The 23341-nt window shown below is 38.1% G+C and overlaps 1 protein-coding gene across 4 annotated transcripts in view; it reads right to left on the bottom strand.

Annotated features, from left to right (window-relative positions):
* Positions 1–2853: 2853 nt before the first annotated feature.
* SMAD2 (SMAD family member 2) overlaps positions 2854–23341 on the bottom strand; it is a 75976-nt gene continuing 55488 nt past the window's right edge. For 3 of the 4 annotated variants that reach the window (XM_032859456.1, XM_032859455.1, XM_032859457.1), the window contains 6 exons: positions 21166–21240; positions 11835–11888; positions 10308–10520; positions 7550–7687; positions 7224–7368; positions 2854–3572 (listed from right to left, as the gene is read on the bottom strand). In XM_032859456.1, the coding sequence (XP_032715347.1) occupies positions 3449–3572; positions 7224–7368; positions 7550–7687; positions 10308–10520; positions 11835–11888; positions 21166–21240 (749 nt within the window). In that variant the 3' untranslated portion in view covers positions 2854–3448. The remainder of the gene's footprint in view (positions 3573–7223; positions 7369–7549; positions 7688–10307; positions 10521–11834; positions 11889–21165; positions 21241–23341) is intronic. The other variant, XM_032859454.1, reaches the window with a different exon arrangement.

Here is a 23341-nt window from a genome sequence, read left to right as displayed (position 1 = left end):
CAAAGTCTTAGTCTTGACTGAAACCGACCTAAAAGGCACAAATAAATTGAAATTAAAATAATTTTGACAAAGGAAAAAAATTCGTTAAGTTTAAAGGGAGATGAATCAAGCAAAACCGGTATGGTTTAAGGTTAAGAAAAATGCTAGATATTAAATAATTTGCAATTATGTAATTAGAATACAGAATAAGAGTACTGAATAAGAATATTTAGCTTTCAAGAAAAATTAGGGAGATTTTCTTCTGGCAAAGTGGCAGGTCCTGAGAGAGGTGTAAACCCACAGCTTGAGGGCCAGGACTAAATCCTAGCCTCTTTTTATTACTCAGCACCTAGCACCGTGGCTGGGTAAAGGGCAGACATCAATAAATGTTGACTGAATGAATGGCTGACATAATGCATAATTAGTGTAACTGGTGTAGTTTGAACCTCATTAGAAGGTTCCCTGAAGTAGGAGAAAAGAACACAAGCAGACTTGTTTCCAAAGGTGGGCCGAAGTCCACTCATGTGTTTTAATCCTGAACAGTGCTTACACAAACTTTTCAAAGTTTTTTTTTTTTTTTTTAAAGCTGTAAAACTCTTTTTTAAAAAGAAATCTATATAGAACTCCATTACAGGATGGAAACAAAGCTGCCACTGGTTAAACCAAAGTCAATGAGGACGCCTCCAATTCCCTACGGTGGCTCTGGCTGGACTTGACTGCAAATCACCATCCATCTTAGGAATGTGATGGAAAACGCGTTCACTCAGTTCTCACGTGAGACCAAGAAAGTTACCAGCCCTGTGGAGGGGCAGTTCTAAATAATGTTGCTCATTTAAACAGAGACAAAATTCAACATTGAGAACTTATCATTCAGAAGAATGAAAACAACCCCAATAAAGGGGGGGAAAATTCAACAAGATTTAAGCCACAGTAGACAAAACAGAATTCAAGAAATAGCATCTTCTAAAAAGGCATGTAAGATTACTGAACACGAGTGGAGTCAAGGGCTCGATGGGTGTTGGGGGCGCTCAGTGTAACAGGCATCGCCAAAGAGCAGAGTCCCAGTTGAATATTCTAAGAAAGAGCCCCAACACAGCTGGAGATAGAATCACAGCTGGAATGCTGTCACTGGAACGGCTTCACGGAACACCTCCATCCAAGACCCATCGCCAGGCCCTTCTGCCTCTTTCAAACCTGTTCTCTGCCCCCAGAACTGTTCCCTGACATCACCACAAGCTCTCAAGGAAGCTAAAACCTTCCAAAGGGCAGAGGCTGCACTGGCTCTCTCCAGCCGGCCTGACAGTAGTCATACGTGGGACAAGGGAAGCCGTCTATCAAGTAAGGCCACTATATAAACTATTGTAAATTAAAGAACCCTTCTGGTCCCCAAGTTTGGATCTGTGAAGAGACTTCTGGGTAAGCATTAATACCCAATGATGAGCTGCCTTCACAATGAACCTTGGCATTTGATGCTTCTCCTTGCCAGGAATGCCAGTCTCCTGGGCTCTCCCCATGGCCTGCTCCCTTCTCATGTCAAATGTCAGCTCAAGCACCACTTCCTTAGAAAAGCCTTCCCTGCTATGCTCTACCACAGTCCCCTGTTTACCTCCTTCGCAGACAAATGAGCTAATTAAGGGTTAGAGTAAACTGACGTCTCAGCCATGGCCAGGACCGGATCTGACTTGTTCACCTTTACCCAAAGCAAAGAAAGTTCCCGGCACACATAACAGGTGAAGAGGAACTACTTGCTGAAAGAATAAAAAATTATTATACCAAGTCTGCATGAACACATATATGTACACACAAATACAGGAAAATGGGGGAATACCCAGTAGAAAACAATCAAATGCTGAGAGTATTGAAAATGATACCAGTAGAGACAGCTGAATATGGTTTCAAAGAACAAGTACCAAAAGTGTCTATCTCCAAAAATCTGAAAATTTACTAGCAGGGGGTCAGGAGTGGCAATTTCCCTCTTGTAAAGAGATGCAAACAAGAACTGTTTAAACTGCAAGGTCAACATTCCATCTAAGGACTATTTGCCACTGAACGGACAACCAACGTAGTGCAGCTTCTGGAATCTCCTCTCGCCACACAGCCTAAAATGTCCTTGGTTGTAATATCAACCACACATTTAGGATTAGTTCAGAAGAGCCCAGACTGTAGGTAATTATAAGCTAAAAAACTCGCTAAACTGCTTCTCCCCAATGTTTAAAATTCTTAATTCATAATTATGTAAAATAACAGATTTTTATAAATTTAATACAACATACTTTAAAAAACAGATGGCCCTTATCTGCTGATCATACCTCAGCATCACTTTTGTAGGTATTTTGCAGAAGCAATTACATTTACAAAAGGTCCATTTCATAATACAACCTGGTAACGAACTCAAAAGAAACTCAGAGAGCACTAGGTCTGCTATTGAAATATTTTAAAAGAGCTTTTAAAAAAGAGTGTTTATATCTATAGACTGGCTTTAAAAAAAGGATAAATATACTGAAGTAATTGTAGCATATCCCTGAAAATGATTCTACTGCCATTTGTTCTGATGAGGTGTCAGGATAAATCAACAGACTGCTTGGTTACACGAGTCTATTACTATCCGTGGAAATCTGTTTTAAGACAAAGGGACTTAGCCGTATGAACTCGTACTGTGCCCCAGAACTAACTGGTGCTGGCAGTATTGGAGCCACCATTACTAGTGATGGATGTCATGCTACATGGTTTTGGTATCAGGGAAAAAGTGGGAATGGAAGAGAGGTCTGGAAAGATTTTCTGCAGTTTCCGTATAGTGAGATTTAGCAGTAAATAACACAAAATGAATGTTTAAGACCCACTGAACACATTAAGGTCAAGGATTTCAAAAGTTAATCCACTTTTCTTCCCCCAAGGGTTTATTTTTGGTAAAAGGCAGAAAAATTAGTTCTTCTACAAGGGAAATCTGCTTCTAAATGATAATCTGAAAATCTTGATATATATTATATATTAAAAAAGACACACAAAAATAACGGAGAAGTGGGAATAACAGATTAGGTACTGTAACTTTATAAAGGCTTGCCTAATTCAAGAAGCAGCACACACACACCTAATTTATGCAAACTAAACATGTATATGAACAGCACAGTACTGTGATGCTGGATCATGACACATTACCTGTACACAGAGCTACTACTGGTATTAACAAACCTGTGGGACACTCGGTTTTATGCCCAACGAGACATCAGTTAAGTCTTTAAAATCTTCTCTTTCTCCTATACGGGAGGGTATTTCTAGACACTAATTTTCCCATCTAATATTTGAATACAGGAAACCGATTCCACAAGGTGCTTTAATGGGTGAGACCTCAAGTGCTGTTTTCTCTCTTGAATTTTTGGAAGTGACCAGTCCATGGGGACCACGCACAAATACTATGACAGAAGAGTTGGTACATTGAGTCTTTTGATGGGACTTGAGTGGTGACGAAGCCTTATGACATGCTCGAGCAACGCACTGAAGGGGATCCCATCTGAGTTAATACTTTGTCCAACCACTGTAGAGGTCCATTCAGATGAAGCTCAATCCAGCAAGGAGTGCTCGTTACCGTCTGCCTTCTATTCAAAAGAATACAAGAAAAGAATTACGAAATTCAAGAACAACATGGCGGTGTTTAGCGACATGCATTAAGAATTTAGATAAATTAAAAGGTTGTACATACGAAAACCTACATTCTTTTGAGCAAGTATTAAGTCAGGATAGCTAGTACTTTGAAAACTATTTAATCCTCAAAGTCTAACAAAATACTTCTAATGAGATATATATATATATATATATATATACTTTTTTGCTTCTAAAGAGATTAACAAAAACATTCTTTTCTCCTCAAATTAAAATTAGGAGGGTGACCTATTTACCATCCAAACTGAGACACCTTTAAGAGTGAAGAGAGTCACTAGTAATAATCAGGCCAGGACCAGAGACGCAAACCAGGACCATCCCAAGCAAACCAAAGACACAGTCATCCTAACTTATTACTCAACCACAGAGCAGACAATACTCAAATACCAAGTAAAGTCTAAATAAATGGAACAGGGTTGAAATTTCAAGCATACCAAAACAAAACAGGATTCTGACCAAAGCTTCTCACAGAATGTTGAGAACTCCGAACGGAGTTCGGCTTTCCCTGACTAAGCCAATGAGCAACATCCCTGTGAGAAACATCGGGCAGGCTTTTAATAAGAAACACCTCTGGTATTTTGACATAATGGGACTGTGGGAACTACAAATTGTTCAGTGACATCCTGTCACTTGCATGTACTGATCTGAGTTCTGTCTTATTTATCACATACAGTAAGTTGGTGAGTCTGCTTGTTTCTTCAGTGCGACAGCCCTTCAAACACGACAAAGGCCATTATTAACTCTTCATCTCCAAGTGACACATGCTCAATACAATTTAAAACTGTATTTCAGAGGATGTGGTTTCCTATAGCAGATGGTGTCAGTGCCGCACTATACTCTTCGAAGTTTCCGGTGTTCTCTAGCCAACTTCCAACGGGGTGTATCTGACTTTCTGTGCCTGAGAACTCCTCTGCTCCGGCCACGTGTGCAGCAGACTACAAGTGTTAGGAAATTCACCTCCCCGGGAGCAGCCCTCAACCAATGACACGGAAACTGCCATTTAAATGCCAGTTTCCTTTTCTTCTGGGCGGGAGAATTCTCTATGTTCGTTACTGTTTCCCACATTTTCCTATGGGAATAGCTCTAATGACCCACCCGATTTGGCATATGGCTTAATAATGGTTTTGGCTGCCTTCCCTCCCCTACCTCACTTCCCTACTTCCTCCTTCCTTACCAGTGCTTCCCCCATTTCCTGAATAAACTCCTTGCATTTGAATCTGTGCCTCAGAGTCTGAGACATACGCAGAGACATGCTGATATGTGATTGTTCCTAAAATATGACACAGAGAACATAATACCACAGTCTCAAATCTGACCCACACAAACTCACTATCTTATTTTGATTTAATAGCATACTTTGGTTTATGCAGCTTAAAACTGCACTGGCACACTTCACAAGTTAACTCACATTATCCAGGAGGCAGAGGCAAGATTGCCCTTTCTCCATCTTCCCCTCTGTTCTTCCTGTTGTTCCTCAGATAAAGTTCCCCCTGCCTTCTAGCTCTCCCTCAGATCAGGCCTTCTGCGGGCTTTTGCCAAGATCTCTTTTAATTCTGATTCTCCCATTTGCTGAATTCTGCATACTTCTTAGTTTGTTTTCAATCAGATCATTTATTACTAATTAGCTGAACCTTCCGGGATAATTCTTGATCCAGGCCACTGAACGGGGGAGTAGGTTTCAGAAGGCTGTCACTCTTCTTAATGTGGCCACAGAAATGCACCCAAGACGTTATTTGTTCCCTATTTACTCCAATACCAATTCACTTAAGTCAGATATTTTTCTCACTTACATATAAATTCTTTGCACATCTGTATTTCCTATTTACTACGCTTTCTGATCGTTATACTGGCAAACACGCTGGTCTTACAGAAAATGAAAAATAGTTTTAGAAATCTAGCCATTGGCTCTACCTCCTCTGCTCCAGTGTCATTAAGGACAAAAGGTTCCTGGCAACCCACTAGAGTTCACAGATACAGAAGTACCTGACGTTATTCAGATCTGTAAGTGTCAAAGGCAACTAGTTTATTAACTGAAGTAGATGTGTCTCTAACTCTATACCAATAAAAACATATTGTTTGTTACTGCTTCTCATAATCACAGGTTTTAAGTTCTCTCTGGGTTTAAGAATGGCAGAGTCCACAGTGCACAAAGGCAGCACCTCTCTCCGCCAATTACAACTGTCCTTAGTAGGAGAGCCACAGACAGACATGGAATTCTCCCCACCCTCTGCAGTTCATGTTTAGTTGCACGAAATTTCTACTACCACATCCTGTAATATTCTCATCTCGTGAAGAAAAAAAAAGTGTGACCTAAACGCCTGGTTATCAGATGGTACCATTTGAATCTAATTTTTAGTATCAACTCAAGTCCAAGGCAAAAAGCCTTTAAAGGCATCACATCTCAAAAGGGAAATGATTAAATGAATTATTCTACTAATATAACTGGGACAAAATAATGACAAGTCTTCATTCTAGGATATAAATGTCAAACAATATATATTTTTATAGAAGTACTCAACCAGAAGACCTCAAGTTTCACCCTCTCAAGAGGCATACAACTCCCAAAATTTGTTGAAGATAGAGAATCAAGTCCAAATGAGATGAAATTTATTTCGAAGGGCCCAAACTGCCAGAGAAAGAGAAATACTACTGCTATGCTGTATTAGTATCTTCAGAGGCAGGCACTCAGAGAGTAGCAGTATGAGCCGGAGAAGGACTAAGTATTTTACTTATAGTTCTAACCTTAAAGATGCTAAGGAAGTCTTCCCTTTCTGATGTGGAATCCCATGCATTGTTTAGTTTGGCAAGAACCTAGTCTATCTTATCCCCTGATGACATTAGCTTCTGTATAACTCAATTATGTAATTGTTACTACTATCCTTGGAGAGGGTGTTAAGAGTCAAGGAGAGCTTTCTTCAAGTCCCAACTCTACTACTCACAAAGTGTCCTTGGGCAAATTATCAAATCTTTTCTAAGCCTACTTCCAAATAAGTATTAGTCTGAACCATTTAACATACCACACGGAAAACACGGCCCAGGGCCGGCCTGACACGGAACAAGTACGCCCTTCTAGCTACCTCTTAATCTTACATACAGCTGGTCTCAACTAAGCCATCCAGCCATACTCCTCTTGACCTTCTGTACTCCAGTCAAACTGAACTGCATGCTAGGGTCAAGACAGTAGTTTCCCAACCACTCCTGCCTACCTCAAATGTCATGACTCTTTCAGAACCTAGAACAGGTGACCCTTCTGCCAGAAGCCTTCCCAGAGCCCCAGTGAAAATGTTTCTCCTCACGTGAACTGACAGACGCCTTCAAATACACTCCTTTAATGGCATCTGCCACCCTGCATCACATTTCTGCCAGCATCTAACCAGGTTTTCAATCTGTCTTCCGTAATGCCAGCACGGGCATTTGGAGAACTTGTGAAGGCCCAGACCTCCAAAGCCCTTTTGTTACTTGGCATGTGCTCTGCTGACTGCATAACCTTAAGGAAAATTGATACATGGGAACTCTAGGAGATGTAAAGAACGGAAGAAAGAAGAATTACATTGTGGAAATTTAAGAGCTGAATATGTATTTCATACCGGTATTCCGCTCCCCACCCTTTCACAAAACTCATTCTTATGGTGCACATTCTAGTTAGCTGGTACACGGCTTCAAAACCCTGATTAACGGACTGAGCCAGAAGAGCAGCAAATTCCTGGTTGTTGAAGATCTTCAGATTACAACCTATGATTGAAAAAAGTAAAAACCGTGTAAAACGAGTATCATTGTAAGACAATAATTTCAAAAGGGCTACAGATCCTAAAAAACGAGCGTGCAAATTCTCCCCCGAGTCCTAAAATTAACAGTAACTGTGGCAGCTCAGCAAGTCGATGGGACAAGCTGACTGACACTGGCGCAGCCATACCTGGTGGGATCTTACACACGGTTGCAGGGTGCCAGCCGTATCTCTGATTACAGTTGGGGCTCTGCACAAAGATTGCACTATCACTTAGGCACTCGGCAAAAACTTCTCCACCGATGTAATATAAGCGCACTCCTCTTCCTAAAACAAAATACATATGGGATTAGTTTTATAACATTTCCTGTTTTCAGCATAACTTTGGAGGAGTCTCTTCTTGGACGAGTATTAAAATGATGGAAGCTATTTTGATAACCCCTTCCACAGCGATGCTTTTCTGAAGCCTAACTTTGAAACATACCACTCTGTACTTTTCCAAGTATTTTTTTAACATTATCTTACTGACTTCAAAAAATAAGACAATGCTTATCAAAAGTATTGAGGCAATGTAGAAAAGTACATGGCTAGTATAATGAAGAATTTCATACAAATTACATATTATTTTAAAATAAGTAAAAGAAATTGAGGTAAGTTTAAAGGAACTAACGCTTTGGATAAATAAGCCTTCACTATAATAAATAGTCTTTCCTTAACAACCACACTAAAGTTAAGAAAAAAGAAAAAAAAAATCAAGACATTAGAGTCATTTGCCTTTTTTAAAATTACATATGAAGCTGACAACCAAATCCCTAGACAGATAAGCAGAATTAGGGAAGGAAAAAATATGCTGGGAGATTTTAACAAGCCAACTGTGAAAGGCAGCGATCCAGACAGTACCGAAGGTTCTCACCCCCGGTGTGTATATATATCTATTATTCAGTCAGGCATGAATCCAGGTGCTGCTTTTAAGGAGTTTTTCAAATGTAATTAAGATCTCCAATCAGCTGACCTCAAGGAAAGGAGATTCTCTTTTGGTGGGCCTGACTTAATCAGGTGATATCCCTTAGAAAGGACTGGGCTGTCCCTGGTGATAGTGGGTTCAAAATGTGAGAGAGAGGGTTCAATAGCAGAGATTCTCTGTGCCTCACTGTGAAGACAGAGGGTCCACGGGGAATGAATGCTGGTGGCCTCTAGCTGCTGAAAGCAGCTCCGAGGTGACCATCTGTAGGAAAAGAGGACCTCGAGGATACAACTTCAGGAATGTGGACTCTGCAACAATCATGTGAGCTCAGAAAGGGACCTCAAGCTCCAGACGAGAACACGGCCCAGTCAACACCACGGTCTCCCATTCTGAGACTCGGTGGATACTCCTAACCCTGGCCTGGACTCCTGACCTGCAGCAACTGTGACCTCACAAATGTGTGTAGTTTCAGGCTGGTTAGGTATGTGGTAACGTGTTCCGTGACACAAGAAAACTAACAAAACCACCTACAGGCCAGCTTTAAGACATAAACACAGAACTGACACCCTGCTCTCACAACCACAGAATGAGGTAAAACCACCAAACGTGTACCTGACCATCAGGAAAAGATTAAATCCCAAAAGGAGAGATTTCCCAGGCTACAGTCTCTGATCAAAACCACCCGGTAAGTCAGAAATCCAAAGTAAAAAGACAATCCAAGAATTAGAGCAATCTAAGACTGTGGAGAGAAGTATGTATAGTAGAGAAAACCTTGTTATCTGTATGCAGAACCCTAATTAAAACACAGGCAGAAACAGAACTGCTTTAGTTAAGGGTCGGGTATTCGGAAGCCATCTTTATCCCCAAGACATCTACAATTATACAAAATTTACACACCAAGCAAGACCTCAGAAATTCCACACAGAGCCAAGTCACAGCACAGAGCAGAATCACGCCTGTTCGTGACCAGCGTTTCTCACAAGAAGTGATGGTTAAGTCATCAGAAACAGAAGCAAACCATTGTTAAAAGAAGTTCCTTTAAGGTAATGAGAACTATGTTCAGTTATATTCGTGGCACTCCACAACTTTTTTTTTTTTTCCTTACCTCACTGCCAAAAACATACTGAACACCCCAAAGAGTCACTATTAATGTGGACTGCCACCTATGGAAACTTACGACATTCGATATTAAAACGGAGATTCAAAAAAGTGTACTAGTTCATTTAGAAATCTAAATAATAAAGCCATTAGGTATTCACATAAATAACATCGTTATGAAAAATAACAATTCCCCCACCCCCCCAAGGTTAGTGAGAATAGCAATGCTTCACGTTTTTGTAACTCTCTCTACTGACTGGCTTCACGGAAGAAAGTTGGATTCTCGTCAGATCCTACATGTAGTCACCTGCAAAATCATATGCCTTGTAGTTTCTGGAATATTTCACTGTACATTCACGAGTGAACGAGAGTAAAAAAGGAAAACAGGATCTTAGTAGCATTATGAAAAGAGTTTTGACCTCATAAACGTGCTAAAAGGATATTGGGACTACTACATTTTGAGATCCTCTGAATTATATTTTGAACTAGGTATTAAAGAACAGTTTTTGTTGAAAATCTCTTCCTTCAGGTTAAGGGTGAGTAGATTTCATTACTTAATATATGAACTCCTGAAAGGGGGGAATCCTCGGAGACATCAACAAACTGAAAAAAGTCATGATTTGTTAAAATTAAAATTCTGAAATCTGAACATGACAATCTTAGGGCTAGCAGAGACACTGCAACATAATTTTAATGCCGATTTACTGATGGACTGCCCAGTATCAAGGGTGCCCAACAGAGGAGAAGCCGAAGTCAAGGGCATGCGGGTCGGACACGGCCAGACAAGGCAAGCGGCTGCACACGAGCTCCGGACACGATAAGCCACGCAGCAGCCCCACTGTGAGTACATGGCAGTGGATCCTCACACAAGGGAAAAACACGTACCTATATGTCTTCTTGTCATTTCTACAGTCGCGTTTCGGTTGACGTTGGAGAGCAACCCTAGGCAGAACCTCTCTGAATTGGATGGATCTGTGAAACCGTCGACAGTGAGTGAGGGCTGTGATGCGTGAAAGGTCTCGCCAACCCTCTGGTTTAATTCATAATAGGCTATTGAACACCAAAATGCAGGTTCTGAGTAAGTAACTGGCTGCAAATCTGGGGAAAAAAACCAAACCCATAAAAGCAAGAAATGTTGTGTGAACAGTTCAAGCCAAGAAGAGATCGAGTATCAGCAGCTATCTGCACATGCCCTAGGCCGGCTTCCACTGGCTACCGCTCAGGAAGCTGACGTAACATCTACACCACAAATTCCAGTTTCCATTAGATCATACCAGATTTTCAGCGTCTCAAATTTCCCCCATCTCCTGAAGCCATCTAATCTTCAAACATCTTTCTCAGACTTTATGGTGGGTCATGTTCTACCGGTAGTTTTATTCAAGTTCACGTTTGAATATAAAATCATCGCAGGCAAAGTAAATCAACTTGTATAATAAAACTAATTTTGGGACAGGATAAAGTGGAATAAAGCTGGAGCAAGGATGGAATCGAAAGCCACAAGAAGAAAAAATCTATCATAATAACAGGATACAAAATACAACATATTTCTGACATTGTCTATTTTAACAGGAGATCCTCCACTAGTTACCCTAGTTACAAAAAGAAAACCCACGCATACACAAGGAACAGAAAGTAATAAAACACAAAAAGCATGCAAGTAAAAACAGAATATGGACTCAAAAGAATTTACATATTTTATGGGAAAACTAGGAACCCATGGATTTAACTTCTATAATTTTAATTAAAAGACATAAGGAGGGGCGCCTGGGTGGCTCAGTCGGTTAAGCATCTGCCTTCTCAGAGGAAGTCTGCTACTCCCTCTGCCCCTCCCGGCGCTTGTGTATGCGCTCTCTCTCAAATAAATAAAATCTTTAAAAGAAGACACAAGGAATATCATAAAAAAAAAAAGAAAAATTTTGTAGACTGAATTCCTAATGTGTAGAAACTGAAGAGACATTGTGAAATACCGAGGTAAACTGAAGGCCAAGATTTAACTACACAACGCATGCACACACACCCTCTGTACCCCGTAGACATATGTTCATGCGTATACGTACATACATATAAATGGATATACACCTCATATTAATAACTGCTATCACAAAATATATCCTAAAATAAACATACCCATTTAAATCTAGCCATAATAGGTCATTAAACTTTCCATAAAGAATATAATTTCCATCAACAGACTTATTAGGTTTTTATGCTCATATGTGCCAGTAGAAAACAGTTTTAGTCATATTAAGGCAAATTATCATTTTTAAAAAGCATGAATTGAAATAATCATTTCATTATTCATTGGGATCCATTTCTCATATACATGAAAAGTAATTATCAGAGAAGACATACAATTTACTGACATAGTGTAAAACAGTGCCAGGGGAAGGGGGGGTAGTATTTGCAACTTACCCAAACTATGATTAACGGGGGAAAGAGTAGTAGGAGATAGTTCTGCTGGAGATCCTGAAACAAAAGGATTCAATCTTATAATGGATATGCAAGTATTTCTAGAATTTTTGACCAAATAATAAATAAATAAATAAATAAATAAATAAATAAAATTAGGATGCATCTGGTTGTAATTAATGATCATAGATAATACAGATAAGTTTACCCCCGTAAGAATTCAAAATAACACAAGTGCTATATGGGAATTTAATTTTGAAGGCTTCAGTATATAAAAGGTACAAAAGAATATAAACAGCCCTGGGTTGTAGCCACCCAGTTCTCCTTCCCAAAGGCACCCAGTGTTGCCAGTTCTTGGTGTACTCTTCCAGAAATACTCTGTGAACCTCACAAGCAAATACATTGTTCTGTACTCCCCACCTTGCTTTTTATATACAAATGGTAACAGTTCTGAACTTTTCTTTTATACTACTTACTGACTGAGGAATGCTGATGTGTCCTCATTACTCTCTCCCTCTCTCTACTAGCCACATAAGCTTATATTATGCTGTATAATGATCCTATATTGGTAGATACTCAGACTATTTGCAATCTTCTGCTTTATGAAGCAAGACTGCAATGAGTAATCTTGCACATTTTGCATACTTTCAATCATATCGTTCTCTCAGAGAAACTGCCAGGTCCAAGAGCTATACAAGCATGATTTTGATAGATTTTGCCCAAACTGTCGTCTATAGGGGTTGTACCAGTTTACAGTCCCAGTAGCAAGTGGTGTTATAAGGATGAATGGTGTTAGCTCATGTGTTAGCACTGATCACCGAAAACATGATTTCACAAGTATAGCTTTGATGTGTATTTCGCTTATAAATGACATGGAGCAAAAGCAGTTTTATACTTCTTTGTACTATAATGGCTTTGTGTGAACAGTTTCTTCTTGTGCTCACATTTCTATAATGATGGGGATCACTCCTCTCACTGATTTCTAATAGGCTACTGATGTACTGGGATATTAGTCCCTTTATGTTATGGGGTGTAAATATTTGGTCATCTGTCTTATGACTCTTCATAATTTTGATTAAACAAAATTAAAAAAACCTTTCCTGTGTTTTATCAAAACAGTCATGACAGCTAGATATTCTTGATTTACTCTTAACTTTAAGGAGATACTTATAGTATTTTACCATTAAGTAGGACATGGATTTGGAGATGAGAGATAAAATTTCTTATTTAGCATTTTTGCATCAATCATCTCACCCAGGGGTACCTGGGTGGCTCAGTGGGTTAAGCATCTGCTTTTGGCTGAGGGGATGATCTCAGGGACTTGGGAACGAGACCTGGATTGGGCTCCCTGCTCAGGAGAGAGTCTGCTTCTCCCTCTGCCCCTTCCCCTGCTCACGCTCTCTCAAATAAATAAACAAAATCTTAAAAAAAAAAAAAAAAGATCTCAAACAATACTGGTCTACAGATTCACCCTATAAGTGCAATGTTACATTGCCTGAGGAAGACAATCTAGAAGCTTTATGTCTTTTTTATGTTCTATGATAGCTTAAATGGCACTGTAATAAAGCATTTTTTAATAGTTTGGTGGAATTCCTGTGCAAAATTGTTTGCAGTTAATAATTTTCTAGGGTTTACCCTAGGACATTTCTCTATTTCTTCTATGAAAGTTCATTGTTAATATAGCTCTATTTTCTGTAGTCAGTTTTGGTAAATTATATTTTCTTAGAAAATTATCCATTTCTTCCAGTTTTAGGTAAACAGGTTAAACCTAATCAAGAAAATAAGGGGAGGGGGCAGAAATACATAAAATAAGAAGCACCACAAACGCAGACAGAAAAAAATGGAATTATTTAGAGACTACTTCAGCCAATTCCATGTAATTAAATTTTAAGACACATATGTTGTGAATGTTGTTAATTAATGTAATTACAGAATACATTTTGTTTTCTAATCATTTTTCCTATACATTTTTCAGAAAGTTATATAAAAAAGCATGACCTACAGCTCCCACACATCAAATATCATAGCAAGCTATAGGCTAAGACAGGTTGGATCCCTGACCCCCCCACTGTGACAACCACAACATAAAACAGCAGGTGACACCCCCAGATAAACAGATGAATCAAAACTAGAGAACAGGTGATAATAAGAACAAACTTCCATAAGAAAATTAAGCTCTTTTTTTGTTCCTCAGTTTGAAAAATCTGTTGGCAATCCCAACAGGTCCTACTAAGAAAGGTCAAAATATATTTAGAACAATGAACTAAAACTCACCATTTCCTGAAGCAGATATAAAATAAACAAAGCTACTACAAGAAATGGAGGAAACTGCCCAATTATTCATATCTCTTAAGTATTGATTCCTCTACTAAATGCTTATCACTTATCAAAGCGACCAGTTAGAATTACAGATTTAGAAGAATGGTTCATTATAATCATATATAAAGTTTAAGAAGTTGAACAATCTATTAGAAATTTTGTAAAGAGGCAAATTAATTGATAAATTAACCTATTAGTTACTCTCATATTCATGCTGCTACTAAAGTCTGCAACTTCCAGTTATAAGAAGTAATAAATAACCTCAGTACTTGGGCAGTGGTTACTAGTAGTCTTGGCGGCTAAAACATTTAGAAGAACCCTTGTATATCTTTGTATACAAGTTTGCAGAGAGTTCTAGGATAATTTTTTCAACAAGGAAACTTTAGATCAAAAGATAGGTGTATTAAGTTTTTATAAGTGCCAAAGTACCTCCCCAAAATGCTTAGTCCCAACCCACAATTTATGAGCTAGAGTTTCTTCACCCTGTGTCACTACCTTTTGACATCTGCCTATCTGACTGACAGGGTGAAAGAGATTACATTTTTTAAACTTTTTGTTGTTGTTGTAAATAGTACATTCATATACTTTTTGTCCATTTTTCTTTGTCTTATTTTCTTTTTCTTCTTAACCCGTAAGTGGTCTTCAATTTTTAAATCTATTAGACTGGTCATTCATTTGCAAACATTTCCCCAAGTTTTTCATTTCTTTTGATACAGCTTTCAAGGTGACATTAATTTTTTAAATCAGACATTACTTTTTAGAGCAGTTTTTAGGTTCACAGCAAAATGAGCAAAAAGTACCAAGAGCTCCCAGACAGCCATGTACACATACATGTACAATCTACCTTGGAATGAGTACCTAGCACTGCAAGGATTCATTTGTTGCTGTCAAGGAACTGACATTGACACGTCATTATCACCCTAAGCCCATAGTTAACGTGATGGCTCATTCTTGGTATTGTACATTCTATGGGCTTTGACAAACACACAATAATATATATTCACCATGTAGTATCTTACAAAATAGTTTCACTACCCTAAAAATCCCCTGTGCTCTCTCTATCCATCTCTTCCTCCTCTGTGACCCCTGGATATCACAGATCTTTTTACCGTGTCTATAGTTTCCCCTTTTCCAGCACGTCATATAGTTGGAATCATAAAGTATGTAGCCTTTAGAAACTGGCTTCTTTCACTTGCAATATGCATTTAAGTTTCCTCCATGTCTCTTCATGACTTGGTAGCTCATTCCTTTTCAGTGCTGAATAATATTCCATTCTCTGTAAGTATCATTGTTTACTTATCTACTCACCTACTGAGTGCTTCCAAGTTTTGCCAATCATGAATAAAGCTGCTGTACATGTCCATATGCACGATTCTGTGTGTCCATACATTTTCAGCTCTTTTGGGGAAACACTATGGGGCAAGATTGCTGGCTCATACGGTTAAGAGTATGTTTAGTTTTGTAAGAAGCTGCCAGTGAGTCTTCCAGAGGAGCTGTATTCTGCATCCCCACCAGCAAGGAATGTGAAGTCCTGTTGCTCCACTTCCTCACAAACATTTGGGCATTGCCAGTGTTTGGATTCTCGCCATTCTAATAGGTATGTGGTAGTTAACATTTTATATTTTATGTATTCAAATTTGCCAATATTTTCTCTGATGGTTTTATACTTTACATATTTCTCACTTAAGATTATTTTAAGAATTCCTCATTGTCATGTACTGAAAATTATAGTTTCATTTTTTACTTTTAAGTGTTTGCTCCAAATGGAATTCATTTAGTTTGAGATGAATTACATGTTTAGTATTTAATATTTTTTTGAAGAGTATTAAAATTAATTTGAATTTCTTGAGCAAAATTAATGTCTAAAAATGTATTAATAAGTTTGAGTAAATTACCCAACCATAAATTAATAGCACACAACTGCAACAATAAAAAGAGTAATTCTTTCAAAAGGACTTACGGGTCTTAAATTCATTCCTTTGTTTTCGTATCACAGAGAAAAACCTGAAAAACTGAAATTATCCACTATTTTTAGACCAAAAAGGCTTAAAAAGCAAGATTTTAAAAATCTAATTTACTGAGTACAGACCAATCACTTTCACAGATTCCCTTCAGAAAACTGGGAATCATGCTGGGGTACTCCACCAACCTTTGCCCTACCTAATCACCAAGCAATGCATCTCAAAAGCATGCATTTCTCCCTACATCCAGAAACCAGTCAGAGGATGTCTACTGAGGTAGTCAGGAATAGGGCATCCAGAATCTCACATCCTAGGTGCAGACTTCTGTCACTTTTTAGCTCTTTTCCTATGATGTCCACTGCAGTGTTGTATTTTTATTTTTAGTTTTTGTAAACACTGAACCTTTTAAAATTAAGAGTACATTTACTGCCAGAGGATGGGAATTACACAGAATGCTTATATTTTCTTGTTTTATCTAACTTTAATTTTTTATAATGACATCTACTTGGTATAGAATTCAAAATGTTGCAGCATAATTTCATCTGTAAAATACTCTTTTCTTTGACATGGAATGGTAGAAATATTAGACAAAGCAAAAAGAAAATGAAAAAAAGAAAGCCATGTTACATGTAGTATGTCAATTCCAGCTCAAAAAATATACATTTTCCTGTTTCTTTATTATGTACTATGAATTTTCAAATTTTCAGTGAACAAGAATTCTATGTATAAGAATAAAGGTGCTTTTCTTTTGTTCTTATTAATAACTTCTACAGGGTTCCCCTTATAATTAGAATGCAGAAGACTAAGAAAAACCCTGGCTCCCAAAATAACCATAAGAAAATACTGGAAACACTAAAACAATTTTATTATTCTTTAGGGTAACCAAAAAGCTATAGATCTATTTAAGTCTAAGTGAGCTAGTTTGTGGGGGTTGGGGTAGGGGGTGAAGTCTTTCTATGGAAGCAGAGAGGGGGGACCATCTTCATCACTGACAGTGCCTGCCAAGTCAGGACACAGACACACAGGACTCGGCTTGTCAAAGGAAAAATAAACTAACAGTTTAACAGCCAAGTGCAGGCAAATGGAATCTGAGAAGCCCAAGCCTGGACGTAGTCCTCCTCTTGGTCAGCCAATTCTAACCCACCACATCTTGAGCTGAGTATGGGGTAGCACAGGAAATACTGGGAAAGGCTGGAAAGCAGTGAGAGATCTGCAGTCTCGTCATACTCATATCTAAAAACCTGCTGAGGTAGGAGGCTACCCCTACCTTCAAGCCTATGGTGATCTGACATTAATTAAAATATCAAATCAGGGCATCTGGGTGGCTCAATGAATTAAAGCCTCTGCCTCCAGCTCAGGTCATGATCTCAGGGCCTGGGATCCAGCCCTGCATCAGGCTCTCTGCTCAGCAGAGAGCCCGCTCTCCCCGCGCCCTTGCCTACCTCTCTGCCTGCTTGTGATCTCTGTCAAATAAATAAATAAAATCTTAAAAACAACAACAACAACAAAAACCATCAAATCATCACCCATCCAGCTCAACTCCTAATCATGTGGAAGAGATCAGTTTCTCAACTTAGCAACCAGAAATAGAAAGGGGGAAGGCTTTCCAGGGGATAATATTATTTATATTACTCTCTAGTATTATTTTAGACACAATACCCAGCATGCAATTAAAAAATAAACATGAGACGTGCAAAGTAGTAGGAAAAACTGAAGCCTTAATTAAAGAGATAAAAGTCAACAGACGCAGACTACGTATGAAGCAGGTACTGGAATTACCAAAAAGACTTCCAAATGTAAACTGTAAAACTAAAAAACAGATAATCTGAAATGAACTCCCTCAATTGGCTCAACAGCAGACCAAAAGTTACACCCGCTTATACACAAAGGAGCCAAGGTAAATCAATGGAGAAAGAAACGTTTCTTCAACAAGTAGTGCCAAAACAAGTGGACACACATCTGGAAGAACGGAAGAAAGAGCAGAAATGGTAAATATGCAGGTCAACACAAAAAGTTAATTTTAACCCTTTAAAATTAAAACAAAACAAAACCCTCAAAGTCTAAAGCAAAAACGAGGTACTTTGGGGTTTATACACACATGTAACGTAAGGCAAATGACAAGGGCAGCACAGAGGCAGGTGGATGGAATTAGTGTGACAAAATTCTTACACTGCACATGAGGCTGTAAAATACTACAAATTAACAACCTACGAAGGTGATAAAATTGGGATATACGTTGTAATCGTGATAGCACTCACTGAGAACACTGCTAACTGGTACTGTTAAAAAGTCAAGAGAGTAAACAGAATGGATTCAAACATAAATATATGTGATTAATCTGAGAGAATTCAGGAAAACGAAGAAGAGAGGAACAGAAATCAGATGGGATAAATAGAAAAGAAAACAGTAAAATGGTAACCCAAACCCAATGATACCAACAAAGACACTACATAAAAATAGACTAAATATTCCCATTAAAAGAGACGGACCAAGACATGCAGTGCTGTCCACAAGGAACACATTTCACATATAAAGACAGACTGCAAGTAAATGGCTAAAAGCTATACCACACAGCCACTGAAATAAGTAAAGTTATGGTGATATGAACAGGAGACACTTTATAACAAGGGTCAGTTCATCCGAAGGACATCATCATTCTAAGTGCGTGCCAGTGAAGACAGAGACTCAAAACCCATGAAGCAAAAACTGACAGGACCAAAATCAGAGCTGGAGACACTAACACCGTTCTCTATTACTGAGAGGACAAGTAGAAAAAAAATGAGAGGATTAGGAAGATCTAAACACCACCATCAAACATGTCCTAAATGACGAAGAGAACTCTGCAAGTGCAGAACATTCTTTTCAATTATACGCAGAATTCTTCCCAACACAAATAAGACATGTTGTGGCATAAAATAACTTTCAGTAAATTTCCGAGGACTGACATCATGCATAGTATATTTTGGACCATAATAGAATTCAGTTAGAAATCAATGAAGTATCTAGAAAATTCCCACAATTCTTAAAAAACCAGAGTTTAAAGAGAGTTCAATTTTGTTCTAAATTGGGGTCCTCAATCTGTTAGAACTTTCTTGCCGTAGCACCGAGAAAGGAATGGACAGTGGAGAGAAGACTGGTAGTCAAAGCAACTCTTAGCATCTCATGAATCAAATATGCACAGTATCATTACAAGAAATATTTTACATGCATTGTTTTGAAAAAGTAACAGAATTAGAAATATGAGGTTAGGTTCAAAGCAATCCCCCAAATCCATTTTTAGTTGAGTCCATTTATTCTCTCTTCTCAAATCTGACCCTTTATCATACCCACTGATTACCTCCGAGTTACTGCTCCTCCCCTGTGTCAGCTCTATGATCAAATTGGGCTCTGAGCACTAATGGCCTCGTGGCCTTCTGCGTCTGGCTTCTTTCATCTAATACAGTGCTTCTGAGGTTCATCTATATCATACCATGAATCAGTACATTGCTTTTTCATACAGTTGAGTAATATTCTGACATGTGAATAATACCTCATTTAATTTGTCCATTCATCATCTGATGGACAATTGTGTCACTTTCAATTCTGGACTAGGATAGATAATACTTCAGTGAACACTTGTGTTCAAGTTTTGTGTGGACATGTTTTCAATTTTCTTGGGTCTAAACCCAGGAGTGAAACTGCTGGGTCATACTGTTACTCTCTGTTTAACTTCTGAAGGAACAACCAACTTTTCCAAAGCAACTCAACTGTTTCTGCATTCCTGACGGCAACACATGAAGACTCCAACTTGTCCATATCCTCACCAACGCGTGCCACTGTCCTTTTCTGATCACAGACATTGTAGTGGGTGTGAAGTCCCCAAGGGAGGTGGGCACTGTGGCTTTGATTTGCATTTCCCTGAGTGCTAATGATGTCGAGCATCTTTTCCTTGGCATTCACTTTCACATGTCACAGTGGCGGTGGTCCATCAAAAAGGAACATGGTTGGTTCAGGAATACTGATGTTTAGCATATATGTAGTTGTATTTGGAAAGCCAAAGACCATTTGCAATAAGACATGTACATTAAGAGGTACATGTTATTTCCAGTGATCATTAGATTATCTATATTTGTGGGTTATCTACTACTCTGAAGAGTTACACGTATGATTAGCTAGAACTTCTAGAAGCTTCTTTATCTGGGAGTTTAATAACAGAGAGATTTAAACAACAGAATTATTGCAAAAGCCAGTTCCCAGTCCACCCCCTGCCGCCAATGTTCATTCATTTAAAAATAACTTAGATTATCATAACTACAGAATGCTTTAGTATAAACTGTGTAGAAAAGCTGACAATGTAATCTGACAGGCTGTGACATTCAAGTATCCAGTCCTTAAGATTACAGACAGGGTGGAACAGAGCAAACCAGACAATGACAATCACACCGCGGCTACTGCACTGCTAACCTAATTAGTTCTGGTGGATTATACATTTTATCACGGAACAACTGTTTTAAAGCTTTGACATGTGTAACACTCATTACATGCTAAAACTTTTTCTCCTCTGTGTCTGTGGAGTGGATAGCTAAAAATGAGAAATTAATTGAATTAGGTCAGGTACAAGGTATTTTGTGTGAACAATCTACTATTACTTAGAACTCATGATTTAGTTAAAGGAGCACTGAAAATCTGATCCTCATCCCCCAAATTTCTCAGAAAATCTGTTAGTGGGCTCATTTTAGTTTTTCATCACAAAGATATTCATTGGGTAACTAAAACTTTGAACAGAAGCACAGAAGACTTAAACAGGAAACTGCGAGAGTGCTCTCAAATTTTCATTTCATCTAATGAGAGAAAATTAACAATTATTCTGCAGAGTAGCATGGGTTAACTTTTTCATTGATAACAAGGCCCTCCTTTGTAAAGTTCAAATACAATTACATCAATACAGAAAGTTCTTTCTGTGATGTATGTCTCAACTTCTCCACACTGAAGAGTCACAAATAATTCTCATGGGTTTTAAGCAGGGCAAAAAATGTGTATCTCATCACTGAGGAATTTTGAAAAATAAGTTTTACCTGTATCCATACTTTGGTTCAACTGCTGATCGCTTGTTTCTCCATCCTCACTGATATATCCAGGAGGTGGCGTTTCTACAAAAGTTTAGAACAAATAAGCACAGCTACAAATGAAATCTCACCACCTTTCTCCTAGCTACCAAAGATAACCAAAGAATCACTCTGAATAATAAATATGAAAATTATATAACATTATTATAAAACATAGTATTTGGTATTGAGGACGTATGATTCAGGTTCTGATCCAAATCTTACAGGTGAATCCTTAAAGCCTACTTGTAATATAACCAAGCTCTCTAGGCATATTTTCTTAGCTATTATTTACATATCTGGCTCATTCCCATATGTATATTTTCTGGGGCAAGAGCCAAAAATAGAACTTCCAAGATGCCTCAGTTCTGAATCAGTATGCTTCAAAGACATAAAGACATTAGTACCTACTTTTCTTTTCTTTTCTTTCTTTCTTTCTTTTTTTTTTTTTTTTTAAAAACTAATGGCCATCATGGATAGGTACATCTAGGAGATGACTAAAGAACACACAACACACATGAGATTTCAGATTACATGGTAATATGGGCTTACATTAGGTTCTATGGGGCAAAATACGGTAATACGTTTCAGGACAGGACAGGCTTAAATTCTACCTAAAAAGTACATTTCTCCATGGATTTCTAACCAGTAAATTGTGAGTGTTTGAGGCCGAAATTTAAATTCAAACACAGACTACTGCACAAACCTGAAGCAAAATACTCCCTGAAAAGAAGATTCTACTGTGCCATTTCCAACACGTTTAATGAACAAAATGTTTATATTCAAGAGGCATGTGAACAGCTGAGTAAGCTTCATATAAAATAACTACATGTATATAATTTTACCAGTTATAATTTCAAGGAAGAAAAGTAAGTTTAAGTGACTATCAATAGTTTAATATTTTCATGGCTGGGCAGTTTGAAGCAATTTGAGGTACTGTAATTACCAAAAGGGAGAGGGAGAAATGTGGGTGAAAGGGCTCATCCACTGAACCCTCACACTCCCCCTTCAATAAGCTAAGTGCACATCTGAACTTAAGCAGAGAACTCTTCATTTAGTGCCAGTACCCCAAGATTGTTACGATGAAATTCTAAGAATAAAATAAAATACCTTCTACACTCAAACAACAAAGAACACAAAAACAAGATCAGTATGTGTCAGTATGTACTACCTTAAAGGTTAAAGCTAACAAAATTAAACAGGGCTACATTTTGTCAGTTTAACCACCCATGTCTTAAAGAGGAAGATATGCTGAACTTCATTTTAAAATAGTTTATCCTGTTTTACTTTTCTCCATTATTATCTTAAAATAATAAATAATAAAGCTATTAAGCATTTTGGAGAAAATACTAAAATTTCTTTTGAAGTGGAACAAAAAGTGAGCCCTTAGCTTTCACTGTCGGCTGGCACCGGGTAAAGCCCCATTGTCCAGAAAAGCAAATAGGTGTGACCAAGCTTTTGATTTTCCACTTTGTAAAATAAACCAATTCTAAACAAATAAAGAAAGGAAAATAAACCCAAACATCTCCACAAGTAAAAGCCACTAGTCACTTTGATTAACATCCTTCCAAATAATTACTGGGGAGGTGTCTTACAAGACTGTATGCTTACACCTCGGTTTCCTGGTATTGTTGAATAATACAAATTCCCACATCAAGGACTAAAATGCACCCCCTACACCATACACACATAACCACCTCCAGCTAAGTCTTCTCTCAAGCAAGGGCCTCTTTCAGTCCTGATCCCACTAGTCCTCATACTCCATCTGCTCTGCACCCTCCTCTCCTAACTTCTCAAAAAGTTTGTTCCCGATCAACCTTAAAAGAAGCCTTAAACTCTCTTTTGGAATAAAATAATAGTTTGAAAAAATGCATATTAAACCAATCAGGAAACACTTTCTACCTTTAAAATAAGCTATTTTTTTAAAAATGCTTGCTTTTTTTGGGTTTTTAGATTTGTCTTCAATGAACAAGCATTATTTCCATGAGACACATTAAAGAAAACTTGTTTAAATGTACTTGAAACTAAGTTCCTTACATATTTTCTGTTGCATGAAAAAAAAAAAAAACCAAGTCAGAGTGGAGTAGAGACATATTACAAAAGGAGAAAAAAACTGAGACACTAAAATATCCAATGTATAGCTCAA

Source organism: Lontra canadensis, unplaced genomic scaffold (genome assembly GCF_010015895.1).
Source record: "Lontra canadensis isolate GAN:19392208 unplaced genomic scaffold, GSC_riverotter_1.0 scaffold17, whole genome shotgun sequence".
NCBI classification, from domain to species: domain Eukaryota; kingdom Metazoa; phylum Chordata; class Mammalia; order Carnivora; family Mustelidae; genus Lontra; species Lontra canadensis.
The sequence above is the reverse complement of the archived record's forward strand: the minus strand, read 5'-3'. Positions and strand labels throughout refer to the sequence as shown.